Source organism: Myodes glareolus, chromosome 23 (assembly GCF_982192425.1).
Source record: "Myodes glareolus chromosome 23, mMyoGla1.1, whole genome shotgun sequence".
Lineage (NCBI taxonomy): Eukaryota > Metazoa > Chordata > Mammalia > Rodentia > Cricetidae > Myodes > Myodes glareolus.
Window position 1 is genome coordinate 32,286,203 of NC_142048.1, and position 13,584 is coordinate 32,299,786.

Below are 13,584 nucleotides of genomic sequence, written 5' to 3' on the forward strand. Positions count from 1 at the left end.
CAAGCCAGTAAGCAGCATCCCTCCATGACCCTGCCTCCTGACTTCCTTCAATGATGTACAGTGCTGTGGAACTGTAAGCCAAGTGAACCTTTCCTTCCCAGGTTTTTCTTGTTTCATCACAGCAATGATGACTCCATGACACCCTCCTTATTGAAACAACTAGTCAACTGTATTAAGTGTTTACAGATCTGGCCCCAAAGCACAAACTGTATAGAAGCCAACGAGAAAGTAGGAAGCCTTAGAGATGAGTGAATACTGAACTAGATCACACCTGAAAGCCTCTACCAAAGCTAGGAAACTTGCTGCTTCAGAAAAATGCCAGAGTTATTTCAAAAGAAAATGTGAATGTAATGGCTACATTTCTTGGAGACAGTGAAAAGGATGTAAATCTCAGTAGGAATCATAAGAAATTCAAATACTAAAAGTAGGCACAGTGGCCTATGCTTATACATAGTCCCTGTCTAGAGGCTGAGACAGAGCTTATGAGCCTACAGCATGAGCCTGAGCAGCATACTCGTGCATTCTCAGAGAGAGAGATGTTTAGTTTCCTGACTTGAGCTAGGAGTACGGCTCAGTGGTACAGCATATGCAAAGCCCCAGGTTCAAGTCCAAGCACTTAAGAAAAATTTGGCCAGATTACAGCCAAAGAGAAAAATTAATAAACCAGAAAGTACATGAATAAGTGACCCCACATGCATCCAAAAGAGACAAGGATGAATTTGAAATCAAAGAAGTATGGAAAGCATAAGAATGTGTAGTATATGCCCGGTGATCACGTATGAAGTATGAGATAACAGGATGACTAGAAGGAACAACAGAGACAGCAACAATGAACTTTTCAGACAATAAATCTTGGCATATCAGAAAAATCCAAATATGAATGTCACATAAATACATTATGAAGAAACTATTTCATTGATTTTTTTATTTAAAAAAGCCAGAAAAATTATAATCTAGGAAAATTCAGCACTTTAGGTGATTGCTGAATATTTGCCAAGAACCATGAATCCAAAGACAGCAGAGGGATGTCTTCTGTGAGCTGGAAGAAAGCCATCATTGATCCATCATTCTTCATGAGGCTGGCGCAAGATGGTTACTGACAACCACACTGATTAAGCTGCTGAGTTCTTTGTTAATGGCCAAACCAAGAGCAGACTCACACCTCAGGAAAGTCTCTCTGTGCCCAAGCTCAGGTACAGTTTTTAGCGATAAAACCATAACTACATTCGTGTTTGGGAGTGGTCCATAGTGGGGATTTAGAGTTGCCTAGTAACATTTGCTTTCCTTGCAAGGCTCAGTGGTATCTTAGTGTTGTGGGATATTTGTACACTGTGTGAAGGTTCATTGCTGTGACTGGTGTAATAAAAAGCTGAACGGCCAATAGCTAGGCAAGAGGTGTAAGTGGAACTTCAGGACAGAGAGAGAACTCTGGGAAGAAGGAAGCTTGAGACACCAGGAGACACAGAGCAAGCAGGATGTGCAGGAGGAGAGGTAATATCCATGAGCCACGTGGCAGAATGTAGGTCATTATAAATGGGTTCATTTAAGTTATTAGAGCAAGCAAGGCAAGCCTAAACTGAGGCTAAGCTTTCATAAAGTCTCCATGTCATTCTTTGTAAACTGGAAGCCCTAAAAAAAGACCGTCAACATTCCAGACACAGCATAATATGCTTGGAAAATGAATGGTCTAGACCGTGGAAAGTCCCAGATTCCACGTCAAGGTGAATGCGGCCATTAGGGGTGGAAGACTAAGTGATCAGGCAGGCACAAAATAACATTGGAACAGGGTGCTGCTACCTTAGTCATTTCAAGAGGAGTTAAAGCAAAAATAATTAAATTCATTATCACTCAACAATTAAATTATGGGATAGGAGTGTGCTGGGGGTTGGGAGAAAGCCACGGAGATGATGAGCAGAAGATCAACCAGCCCCACATAATGAGTTCTGGGCCAGCTGTTACACAGCAAAGCCCCATCTCAAAATTCCAAAAAGAAAAGAGAAAAGAAATTTTAAATACAGTCTAGGCAGAGAGAAAACGATCCCAGAAGTCAGGTCAGAGATGGGGGGTGGGGAGGAGAAAGTCAGGTAAAGATCCTAAAGCTAAGCAAAATTAATTATATATAAAAGAACAACAATGCTTCATTCATCTGAGGATTTTAGTACTTAAATACTGCATGATAAAATAATCTGGTAAAAGTACTTGCTTTGTAAGATTAGGATTTCCCAGACCCCTCATGAGAACAGTTAGGCATGATGGGGTGGAGCTGGGGAGGTGGTGACAGGCAGATCCCTGGAGCTCCCTGACCAACCACCCTAGCCTACTTGTTGGGAACCAGGCCAATGTGAGACCCTGCCTCAAAATGGCATTTGAAGAATGACACTCAAGGTTGCTCCGTGTTTTCTACACACATGTACACACATATGTACATGTACCAGCATGCACACATGCATCCCTTGCACAAACAATAATGGTGTGAGTGACAGAAATCAATGATTTACCTAAAGAATTGAAAAAAAACACCACCAAACGTTTTAGGCAGTATCACTCACTTGAAAACTGGACAAAGATATAAGAAACTGCAGACCAATGTCCTTAATGAACACAGATTCAAAAATCATCAAAATATATCAAACCAAATTTTAACAATGCGCTAAAAGAAGTGCACATGATAATCAAGTAGGATATATGCATGAGATGGAAGAATGTAGCATGCAAAACAACTAATGCATAGCTGTATCAAAAATTAGTAAACTGGATAAAGATTCTGATCAAGTGACATGTATAACTGTGGTTGGTTTGGTTGTGTTTGGGTATCTCTTAGAGATGGAAAAACAAACGCCTAAAAGTTTATGTTATAGCCTAGAGAATAGAGAAAAAAAACTTACCAGTTATATTCTGAGATGCCCAAGGAAGTACACATAATCTTATAATTCTCCCAAGATGTAACACAAATTGAAGTTTTCAAATATGGGCTGAACAGTGTCCTTAACATGTCCTTATATGATTTGATATGTCACATATCTTGTATGGAGAAAATAAGACACAGGAAGTAAAAAAAACCGAACATGTGTGGATGGAGAGAAAGAGAAGGACAGATGTGTAGAATCCAGGTTAGAGTTGGACTGCATTTGCCCGTGAATCCTTGTTGTTTAGACAGGTTCATTTCTTCAGCCCTGAAGTAGTCAGTCCATTAATCATGCATTTATGCATCTTCACTATGCCAGGCATTGTGCTTGGTGTTGCAGATATGATGCAACCGTCAGACAAATAATTAAGTAATTGTTCAATAACTAGAGTGTGCAAGGTACTAGTAAGGAAAAGTACAGGATATCTGAGAACTGATTAGCAGGAGGAAGAAATTCGGTAGAGAGATATAGGTCAGGGAAGCCTTCCATGAGGACACACATTCAGATGAACTCTGAGGGATGAGCACAAATTACACACACAATGACTGGCACCGGAGAAGACAGGCCTTGCATTAGAGGAACCTGCTGAGCATTCAGAACACTGAGATAGGACGGAGCCATGTTTTTTCATGAATTGCTTTTTGACTGGAAGGGAATGAGTAAGGGGTAGGAAAAAGAAAAGGGGTAGTAAAAAGCTCGCGGAGCTTCCGGCATGAGTCTTCCCAGACACGCTGAAAATTCTGGACTTGACTGCAATGTTGTTAGGAGACTGTTGAAAATCAGACGTAATATCAGATTTTCATTTTAAACAGATTATTCTAACTAGGTGAAGCAGGGCCCACTAGGGAGAACCTCAGCACTTGGGAAACAAAGGCCAGCTTGATCTACTTGGGGAGTTCTAGGACAGCCATAGCCACATAGTGAGGCCCTGTCTCAAAAAAGGAAGTAAGCAAACAGAGAGGTGATTCTGACTGCATTTTAGAGTTCACAGCGTCCCTTACCTTGAATGTGCCCAATCTCATTGTCTGATTGCATTTTAGAGGTTATTTTGAAGAAGAAAGAAATTGATGAGTCCATGTAGGAATTTATCACAGTGGTAGAGGCCAGAAATCAGGGTAGCCTGGTCTACAGTATTGGCAATGAGAAGCTATGAGATTGCTTAAATATGACAAATTATTTTTTTCTGTAGGTGTAAATGCAAGAGATCAAGGAAACATGACTCAGGTCAACTCCCAAATTCCCAGCATTAGCATTTGGTTTAGTAAGCGATTTGGAAAGCAAAGGGAAACTAAGGGGTTCAGTTTTGCCTTGTTGGTTAGATATGAAACAGCATTTGGCAAGAATAGTTACAGAATCTGGACATGGAGATGGCCAGGAATGAGATGAACCTGGAGGCAGGAACTGATGTAGAAGCCATAGGGAACACTATGTACTGATTTGCTTTCCGTGGTTTGCTCAGACTACTCTCTGATAACTCCCAGGACCACCTAGGGATGACATCGCCAACAGAGAGCTGTACCCTCCCGCATCAGCCATCACCCAGAAAATACACCACAGACTTGCCTATAGGCAGATGTTATGGAGACATCATCTCAGCTGGTAGGACCTCACCCAAATGCCTCTAGCTGACCTAAAACAGAATGTTTTGTGATCTGGCCAGACAATGTAGTGTAGTGGTTCAGTGTACATGTCTCAGGATTGAAAAATTAGGCACAACTATTCAGTATATAATCCGATTTCTCCCCATAGGATGGAGACGATGGTACCTACTTCATATCTATATTGATCTCCAACCCAACTTAAAATCCAGAATACAATCTATCAGTGATGCATTATTCTTTATATTACTATTACTATCCTTTGGTATATGATCTGAATACAATTATTTTAATTAATTCATTTATTACATAACTATTCATAAGCCATGCCAAATATTGTACTAAGTACTGAGACTATAACAATTAAAAGAAAAGCCTATGACTTCATGGATCTTACATTCTGGCTAGAGGGAGATAGACATCGGTCAAATGAAGAGAAAAATAGTAGGTGGTGATAACAATTAGAGTTAAGTTTATCAGTGCTGGAAACTTAGGGATTTCTTTACAAGGCAATCTTCTATATAACTCTGAATGAGATGATCCATTAAGAGGAGTTATTCGAGCATTTGGGTGGACCGCATGTGTATCTAGGACAGAAAATGCTACAAGACTGGACAATAAGTGTCAAGTTCCTCAGATGGGCCATCTCTAGTGTGCCTGAAGCTCAGAAGACTGAGGAAGCCGAGTGCCATGAAAAAGAACAGACTGGTAGGGTGAGAGATTAGAGAGGTGGCAGGGTCGAACTAGCCCAGAACGGTTTCATAGCCCATGGTAAGAGCGCTGGTTTTTATTCTGAATAACAGGTAAGTAACTGGGTGGTTTTGAGGAAAGAAAGACTTGGTTTTATAAAGATTACATGGGTAATAGGTAACTTGGACTAGGGCAATGGCAGTGTACAGCAATGTTAGATTTAGGGTACCATACAGATTGAAGGTAAATCCAAGAAGATTTGCTAATGTAGTGAGTGTGTATCAAGAAAGATAAAAGAGACAACCAAAAGATTTTTTTGATGTGGGAGGTCCTTCTGTCTATGTGTTGCTTTTATTGGTTAATGAGTAAAGAAACTGCCTTGACCTGTTGATAGGGCAAAACTTAGGTAGGCAGGGGAAACTGGACTGAATGCTGGGAGAAGGGAGGCAGAGAGGGAGATGCCATGGAGCCACCACCAGAGTCAGACATGCCGAAATTTTGCTGGTAAGTCACTGCCACATGGTGATGCACAGATTACTAGAAATGGGTTAAATTAAGATGTAAGAGTTAGCCAATAAGAAGTTAGAGCTAATAGGCCAAGCAGTGATTTAAATAAAGTGTCTGAGTGGTTATTTCGTGGCTGGGCAGCCGGAACGAACAAGCAACCCTTCCCCCCAAAATTTTTGTCCTAAGCAAAGTAGACAGATTGAATTGGTGTTTACTAAGAAAACTGGAAAAGTGACTGTGTGCTATGTCATAGTTTATTTGTGCTGCAACAACAACAAAATAAACTGCACTGGACTTGTTAATGTAGCTCAGCATTGCGGCATAGATATGTAAACCCAGCACCAGACAAGCAGAGCTGGGCAAACTGCCACAAGTTCAAGGCAAGCCTGGTGTATATAGTAAGTTCTAGGCCAGCCACTGCTTTATTCGAAGGCCCTACACACACTATATATGTGGATCCATACAAATATATATGTGTGCGCGTGTGTGTATAGAACTATAAACTACACACACACACACACACACACACGCACACACGCACACACATATAAACTTTACAATCGCCCCACATTTAGAGCTGGAAAGTCTACTACCAGAGCTCGAGCCTCTGATAAGAGCCCCCTCACTGGATCCTCACACAGTTGAAAGCAAAGGGCAGGAGAGGCCAAAGGCAGCATGAAGAGCATCTTTTATTAAGGCTTCAGTCCTAGCATGAAGGACAGCCCCTGTGAAATCACCTCCTCAAGGCCCTACCTCCAAATGCCAGTTCCTATGCTCGATCTAGCCAATACCACTAACTGGACATGCATTAAATACTCGCGTGGGAGTTGAGTATGCATTTTTTTAATTGTTAGCTTGAGATTTGGCATGTGTTACTGCCATGTGTATCTTTGATAACACCTACTGTCCTGCTTGTACATACAGTCAATTATACCTTTTTATACATACACTAGTTCCACAATTGTAATTGGTTTCATTTCTCATTAGATGTGACCATCATGCTTCTCATTTTTTCTGGGAAATAATACAGATGTTAGATAGGATTAAAGATCAGTCTTGTTGCTGATTAATAGTGAAACAGGCACACCAGCTTAGACCTCATGCCAAAATGAGATTTCCACCTTTCCTCTGGGGCGAGCCTGTACATTCAGGTGTTGTTGGTTGTTCTACCCGTTTTCCTCTTTGTCTCTTTTGGATGACCGCCACCTAGCTCCCCAAATCACACACAGAGAATTAATTCTTACTTAGGAATGTCCAGCCTTAGCCTGGCTTGTTTCTTGCCAGCTTTTCTTAACTTAAATTATCCATCTGTGCTTTTTCCTTTTCTTACTTCCGTATATCTTACTTTCACGCTAAGTCCGTGACTGGCTGTGTGGCTGGGTCCCTTCTTTTCTTGCTCCTTGATCCTCTCTTGCTACCCGATCCCCCTTTTCCTCCTTCTGTTTATTCTCTCTGCCTGCCAGACCATCCTATCCTTTCTCCTGCTTTGCCATTGGCCATTTAGCTCTTTTAGACCGTCAGATGTTTTAGACAGACAAAGTAACAGTTTCGCAGAGTTAAACAAATTCAGCATAAAAGAAGACAACACATCATTGCACCATTAAAACAAATGTTCCACCGCATAAACAAATGTCACACATCTTAAAGTAATATTCCACAACATCCAGTTACTTGGCAAACACAAGTTGCATCCTGGGAACACAACGATCTCTAAGATAAGGGGGTATGCTGAGTGCAGGGTGCAGCTGGAGCTGGGACAGTGTCTCATCACTGGCAGCCTGGTGGCCAGGACTTACAAAAGCCTCCCCTCCTTGCCTACTTTCTCTGCATGTCTTCAGAAGCTCTCCTTTCATGGTGCTTTCTCTGGAATTTGCACTCAGCCATGCTGCAACTGTATTTTTAAGATTCTTTGGAGAGCTGCCCATCTGGGGAGCATGGGCAAAGGCAGCATCTATTTCTCCTTCGGATCTTGTCATCTAGGGCCGTATGCAGTGAGCATATTGCTGTGGAAGGCAGATGCGATGAGAGAGCCAAGGGCAGATCAGGTCATGCATATACCATGGCTCTCACAGCTATTTACCAATTAGGTAAGTCACTCCTCCCTTAGGGAGACACGAACGGAAGAACTCAGAGAGAAAGGTCAAGTTCTCTTCCCTAAAATGTCTGAGGTAGGTCTCCGTTTTGTGAGGCCCAAAGCTCATACCATTTGGGTGGTTCTTTCTGAGAAAAAGAATACACAATTAGAAGCATGAAACTTAGTAGAAGGCCATCAAGGTTAAGGAGCAGAGGAAGGAATAAGCTCTATAGCTTTGCAGTAATCCTCTCTTGCTACTTAGAAGGTGATGCATATTTTTCTGTGTTTATCGGGTAGGCTGCTGTCCATCACAATGATTCACCTTGCAAGCAAAGCAATTTGAGCTTTGTAATAAGGAGTAATAAGAGTTGTAGTGAGGTTTCAGCAATACAGAGTAGTGGCTCATGGAAACAGAGTCCAGCTGCCAGACAGGCTCTCAGATGGGTTGATCTAACATCCCAACAATGTCACCAATGACCCAGTTTCTTTCAGTCTTCCCACTGGGCTGCCCACTGTATCTGTTTCATCTTAGGTGACTCCCTGAAAGTTTGTGTGACAGATGTCAGCAGCTCTAGACCGCAAACTTCCTCCAAGAGAGCAAGGGGACTGTGATTTGACTATAGAGCGTGAGTCCTGGGCTTTAGATCAGTTTGTCTGATGCATTTGGATAAGACCTACGCCAAGCATTTTGGCAAGAGAAACAGAGTAATTTTAAGTGTCATAAACGGGTCAGGGCCCACCCACAGAGGGATAAGGGTATGTCTCATTCAAATCCTGGAGCTGCTGCACGTCAGGATTGGAACTGAGATCTGTGAAATGTCCTTAATATAAGCCAGAGAGTCATTCTGCCTAACAGGCTAATTATATTGAAACTTTTCCTGTTGTGAGGCCGAAGCCTCCAGAGGACAATTAATCATTTATTCACTCTTGTGCCAGCACCAGTATTAAATGTTCAAACTTTTTGAGAGAGTAAATTTATTACATATACACTAGAAAACAATAGAAGCATTAAATAGCTAATTACAATCACTGATGTAAAGTAGATGACATAAAATGTTAGAACAGTTTAGCTATTGTAGGATTTAAATTGAAAAGAACCTTCAGGGCCAGGGTGTAGCTCAATTATAGGCAAAGTCCATGTTTAAAATGTACAAGGCTCTGGCATATCTGAAAAAAATAAATGACTTATTTCCTGGTCAGAAGTATATCTCAGTAAGGAAAAGGTAGAACAGGACAGGATTTTTTAGATGGCGCTTCAAATTTAACATACTTGAATTATCATTGATTCAGTAACACTTCACAATGTTTCACAAAGAAATAAGGACTTAGTACAAGTGGAAAGATAATTATTATAACCTTTATTTTGACATTTATAGAGGCACAATTAGATCAAATGTGAGCTCTAAGTTTCCAGTTTTGTAACAGAAGAAAGTGTCCCTTTATCTCAGGCTGAGGGAACAGTTCACAATGTTTTTAAAATCTAAAAGTTAAGAGAAAAAACAAGTAACCCGTGACATGGCATGGTAAAGCAAGCAGAAGAAAGAAAATGTACTGATTAGATATGACTTCTGTCTTTCTATTTTTCCACCTCTTATCGTCTATATTCTTTCCTGAAAGACAGACAAAAGCTTCTTAAAACATGTGTGCCATTTTAAATGTATCAGGATTTTTAAATGAACTATAATTGCTGGGTGGCAGCCACACACATACTTAATTCCATCGCCCTGGATGCAGAGGTAGGTGGGTCTCTGGGAATTCAAAGCCAGCCTGGTCTACAGAGCAAGTTTCTGACCTCCAGGTCTACACAGAGAAATCCTGTCTTAAAAAAACTAAAACAAAATTAACTTTAATTAATTTGTTTGAGACCATGGCAGAGGTCTCACAGGCTGACTACAAAGCTACAATCCTGAAGTTCTAGAATTACAGGCGTCTAAAAACATGCCCAGCCCCTCTGAGCTTTTTTTATGCCTGTAAAAACAAATATATTTAAACTTGGTAAATTATTCTGCTAAAATCATTATTTTCAAACTGAAATATTGTCTCCATATTTTACTTTCTAGTAAAAACTGTTATATACTCAGTATCTATTAAATTGAGTCATACTTTCTGGGTAAGTGCTATATTTCATTTAGGGTGGGGAGATAAGATTACAATTACTTTAAATCAAAGCTCCACCTGAGAAAGCTAGGAATGGTAGGTAGGAGATTCGAAAGTCTGTGGCTTGCCAAGATCTTCAGCTATCCCTATCAGCAATTTAAATACTTATGCTGACTTTTGCATACTAAGCAGGTTATCCAACTCAGACTTGATACTTCTCTGGAGAGTTTGAATCACCTTTTTTATATACACAATCATTCATATATACATTTCAATTTCATCTCTAGAAACACATCAGTATGCTTAAACCACTATAAAGTTTCCTATAGTCACATTTTTGTTTGTTTGTTTGTTTGTTTCCAGACAGGGTTCTCTGTAGCTTTGGAGCCTGTCCTGGAACTAGCCTTGTAGCCCAGGCTGGCCTTAAACTCACAGAGATCCACCTGCCTCTGCCTCCTGAATGCTGGGATTAAAGGCGTGCACCACCACTGCCTGGCCTATAGTCACATCTTGTTCTGACTTTTTGTACATTTTTAGCATTGAAAATCGAGTGAATTAAAAAGAAAAGATTAGACACCTCAATATTAGCAACTTGAAAGTCTGAGTTCTAATGCAGCCTGGTGAAGCCTTGACTCAAAGAGGGGGACAGGGTTAGAAGTCAGTAATATAAGCCTCATTTAGCATTTGCAAAATCCTAGGTTCAATGCCCAGCACTGTACACTCAAATAAGATGTGTGTGTGTGTGTGTGTGTATGCACACGCGCGTGTGTGTATGTGTGCGCGCGCGCGTGTGTGTGTGGTGATGAGTGACATACATAACATAATGAATTCTCAAGGAAGTAAATTTTACTTTATCTAAAAAGAAAAATCAAGAGTTAGTATATGGTAGGTTTTGAAAATTATTTATATGATATTGTGCATATGGTTATCATGCCAATTTGTATAAACTTTCTTTACAAAGCACCTAAGTTTGTTAGATCACCTAACTACCAAATACTGTTTCATAAGTAAAAGATGCGTCTGTGACATGCTCAAATTGCTCCCAATAGTAATTAAGGTGAATTAATCAGGTAACCATTTGGTTTGGTAATAGCTACTTAAAAACGGGATTCTCTACTTTGGATAGACTTAAGCTTCATGGTAACCCAGCAGATTCAACACTGAACATGTGTATTCAGTATTACAGAAAATTCCCAGAGTGAAGTCCCAGTCTTTACACTGGCTCTTATCTTTAACCTGCTTTCTTCACCTCTGACTTAGTTTATCTCTCCCTCATTCATTCCTCTGTTCAAGCCACACTGACTTCTCTGGGATGGCTGAATACGTTGGACACTTTAAAAAATTAACTAACAACCGTATCTCCAGATTTCTTTAGTTTCTCCCTAATGCCCTTGTTTCTGTTTGTTTGGTTTGTTCATTTTTTGTTCTACAAAATGCTTTTATTTTGAAAGCATTAATATGAAGAGACCTTATCTCCCTAGTTTTGGGTAGCATGAAGAAATGGGCTTGATTGTACTGAAGTAGTTGAACTTAGCAGTATACTTTTGAAAACCAAGTTGCAGCAGTTCACTTGCTAAAAATGCATTTTTAACTTATATACAAAACACGAAACTGCACAGTGGTGCAGTGCAGCAGACTGCTTTTATTTGCAATATGCAATCCTTATGTCAGGTTAAACGTATATCCCAAACATTTATCCTTTCTGTGATAAAAAGCTTCATGTTTGGGCTCAGTCTCACTACTCAACCTTTGCAGCACAGACACCCTCTGTCTCCAGGATGCTTTCCTTGGCATCCACGAGGCTAATTCCCTCCATTTACTGTTCAAATTTGTCCTTCTCGATAATGCCTGTCCAACCGGGACGGTAACGTTTCTAATCCCTTCCCCAGCCACTGTATTCTCAATAGCCCTTGCCCAGTTCTGCTTTGCAGCATTTACAGCCTTCTGCTTGCTATTTTATGGACTATGCTGATACACATGGTGTCTACTGTCTATTTCCTATCTAGTAAGTTTCATAAGGGAAGAACTTTATGTCTTCTTGCTGCTTCCTCATAGCTGTGGTCAGAAGAGAACTGTGTGTCGCAGTATTTTGTTTTCCTTTGCTGTCTAGACTGATTTGAAACCATAAAGTCAGTGACTAAAAATAACCTTTGCCTCAAAACTCCTGAGTTTGGGCCCGACAGCCACCCCCTGTGTGCTCCTCAAAAAGTGAATATTTTCTGATCTTGCTTACCTAAGCAGGAACCCAAGTGTGTGTCAATAAGTCCTGTGCTGTGTTTCAACACCTAATACACAAGAACACAACTTGTTTATCATCTGCCTCCAAATTTGGGTGGGGAAAGCCACATTTATCATTTCCCAACCTTCATCAAAGATTGTTTGCATTTTCTAAGGAAAATGTAGCTGGTAAAACTATAGTTTCACACACATACACACACACACACACACACACGAAAGGAGAACTATAGTTTCTCTATATATTCTCTCTCTTTCTCTTTCTCTCTCTCTCTCTCTCTCTCTCTCTCTCTCTCTCTCTCTCTCTCTCTCACACACACACACACACACACACACACACACACACAAGGAGAACTACACGGATCCCCCAGCACTGGGATGGGGCGGGGATTAAATAAAATTTTAATGGTTCTGAACAAGTTTTAGTGCAGCATTAAAAAAAAAAAAAGTCTTGAGATGTCTGTTGCTGAAGCAGAAAATGGAAATCCAGAAGGTAAATTTTCCTGCTGGGTTCTAGGTAACTCACCCTATAAAAGGACGAGCCTTGTCCAAGGATGGTACGAAAGCCAAGCAAGTATATTGTACGTCTGTCGAGCTGCTTTTCAGAAGTAGACTGTGACGATATCTGTCCTAGGTTTAGGTCAGCTGGGCTAAGCTCAAGTTCCATGAGCTAAACGAAAACTCTTTAGTTGAGTAACTCAACAAATACATCGATGAAGGTCCCACCCCTTCGATCTCTCCAATTCCGGACATCAGAGCAAGAAATTAAAGTCCAAATCTTAGGACTAGCAGTGCCAGACGGGTAATTCACAGCCTAGAGTGCCCGAGTGACAAAGCAGCCCAGTCCTAGCTCTGACACCGGCCCCTCTGGCAGTGACCCCCTCGGGCAGGACGGACAGGGTGACTCACTTAGGGCCAGCCTTCCCCGGAGGGCAAACTGGGTCTGACGTCATGCTCTGAGACTCTGGGTCCGTTTAGTGGGCTTAGGAACGACTCCTCGGAGCCGACCTCTCCCGAGTCAGTGGGGTCCCACCCGCAGGCGTCTCTCAGCACCCTGAGCCCAGACCCAGCCCTAGAGCTCCGAGAGGGTGAAGTCCTGGGAAAAACTGGAAGCCCCGCCCCGGGGCGTGGCTAGATCTGGACGAAACCACTGTCTGGAGTGCGGGGGACGGAGCCCCCTCTCTGGCCTGGTGCACGTTCTGCGCTCCGCGCCTCCACCACTGGCGCGTCCCCCGCCATGTATGGTGTGGCCCGGGGTCGCCGGTCACGCGTCGGGGGCGCGGCCTGCTGCCGGCCTAGGTGGTCCCTTCTACCGCTGCTGCGGGAGTGCCTTAGAGCGGCGCAGGCAGCTGGGAAGATGCTGGGCCCAAAGCTCCTCACCTGGGTTCTCCTGGCCGCGACTGTCACCTGCTCCCAGGCACAGCAAGTGCCGCCGGTGGGTGAGCTTTCGCCGAGGCGCAGATGGGGGTGCAGGTGC

At 41.9% G+C, this 13,584-nt stretch overlaps 1 protein-coding gene and 1 long non-coding RNA gene across 3 annotated transcripts in view; one reads left to right on the forward strand and one right to left on the reverse strand.

Annotated features, from left to right (window-relative positions):
- LOC125405277 (uncharacterized) overlaps positions 1 to 13,208 on the reverse strand; it is a 19,054-nt gene extending 5,846 nt beyond the window's left edge. For both annotated transcript variants that reach the window (XR_014998493.2, XR_007233524.3), the window contains exon 1: positions 12,634 to 13,208. This is a non-coding gene — a long non-coding RNA (uncharacterized LOC125405277). The remainder of the gene's footprint in view (positions 1 to 12,633) is intronic.
- Positions 13,209 to 13,383: 175 nt separating this feature from the next.
- Positions 13,384 to 13,584, forward strand: part of Asah1 (N-acylsphingosine amidohydrolase 1) — a 32,690-nt gene continuing 32,489 nt past the window's right edge. Inside the window, exon 1 of the mRNA XM_048441685.3 lies at positions 13,384 to 13,542. Coding sequence (XP_048297642.2) covers positions 13,465 to 13,542 — 78 coding nt within the window. The 5' untranslated portion in view covers positions 13,384 to 13,464. The remainder of the gene's footprint in view (positions 13,543 to 13,584) is intronic.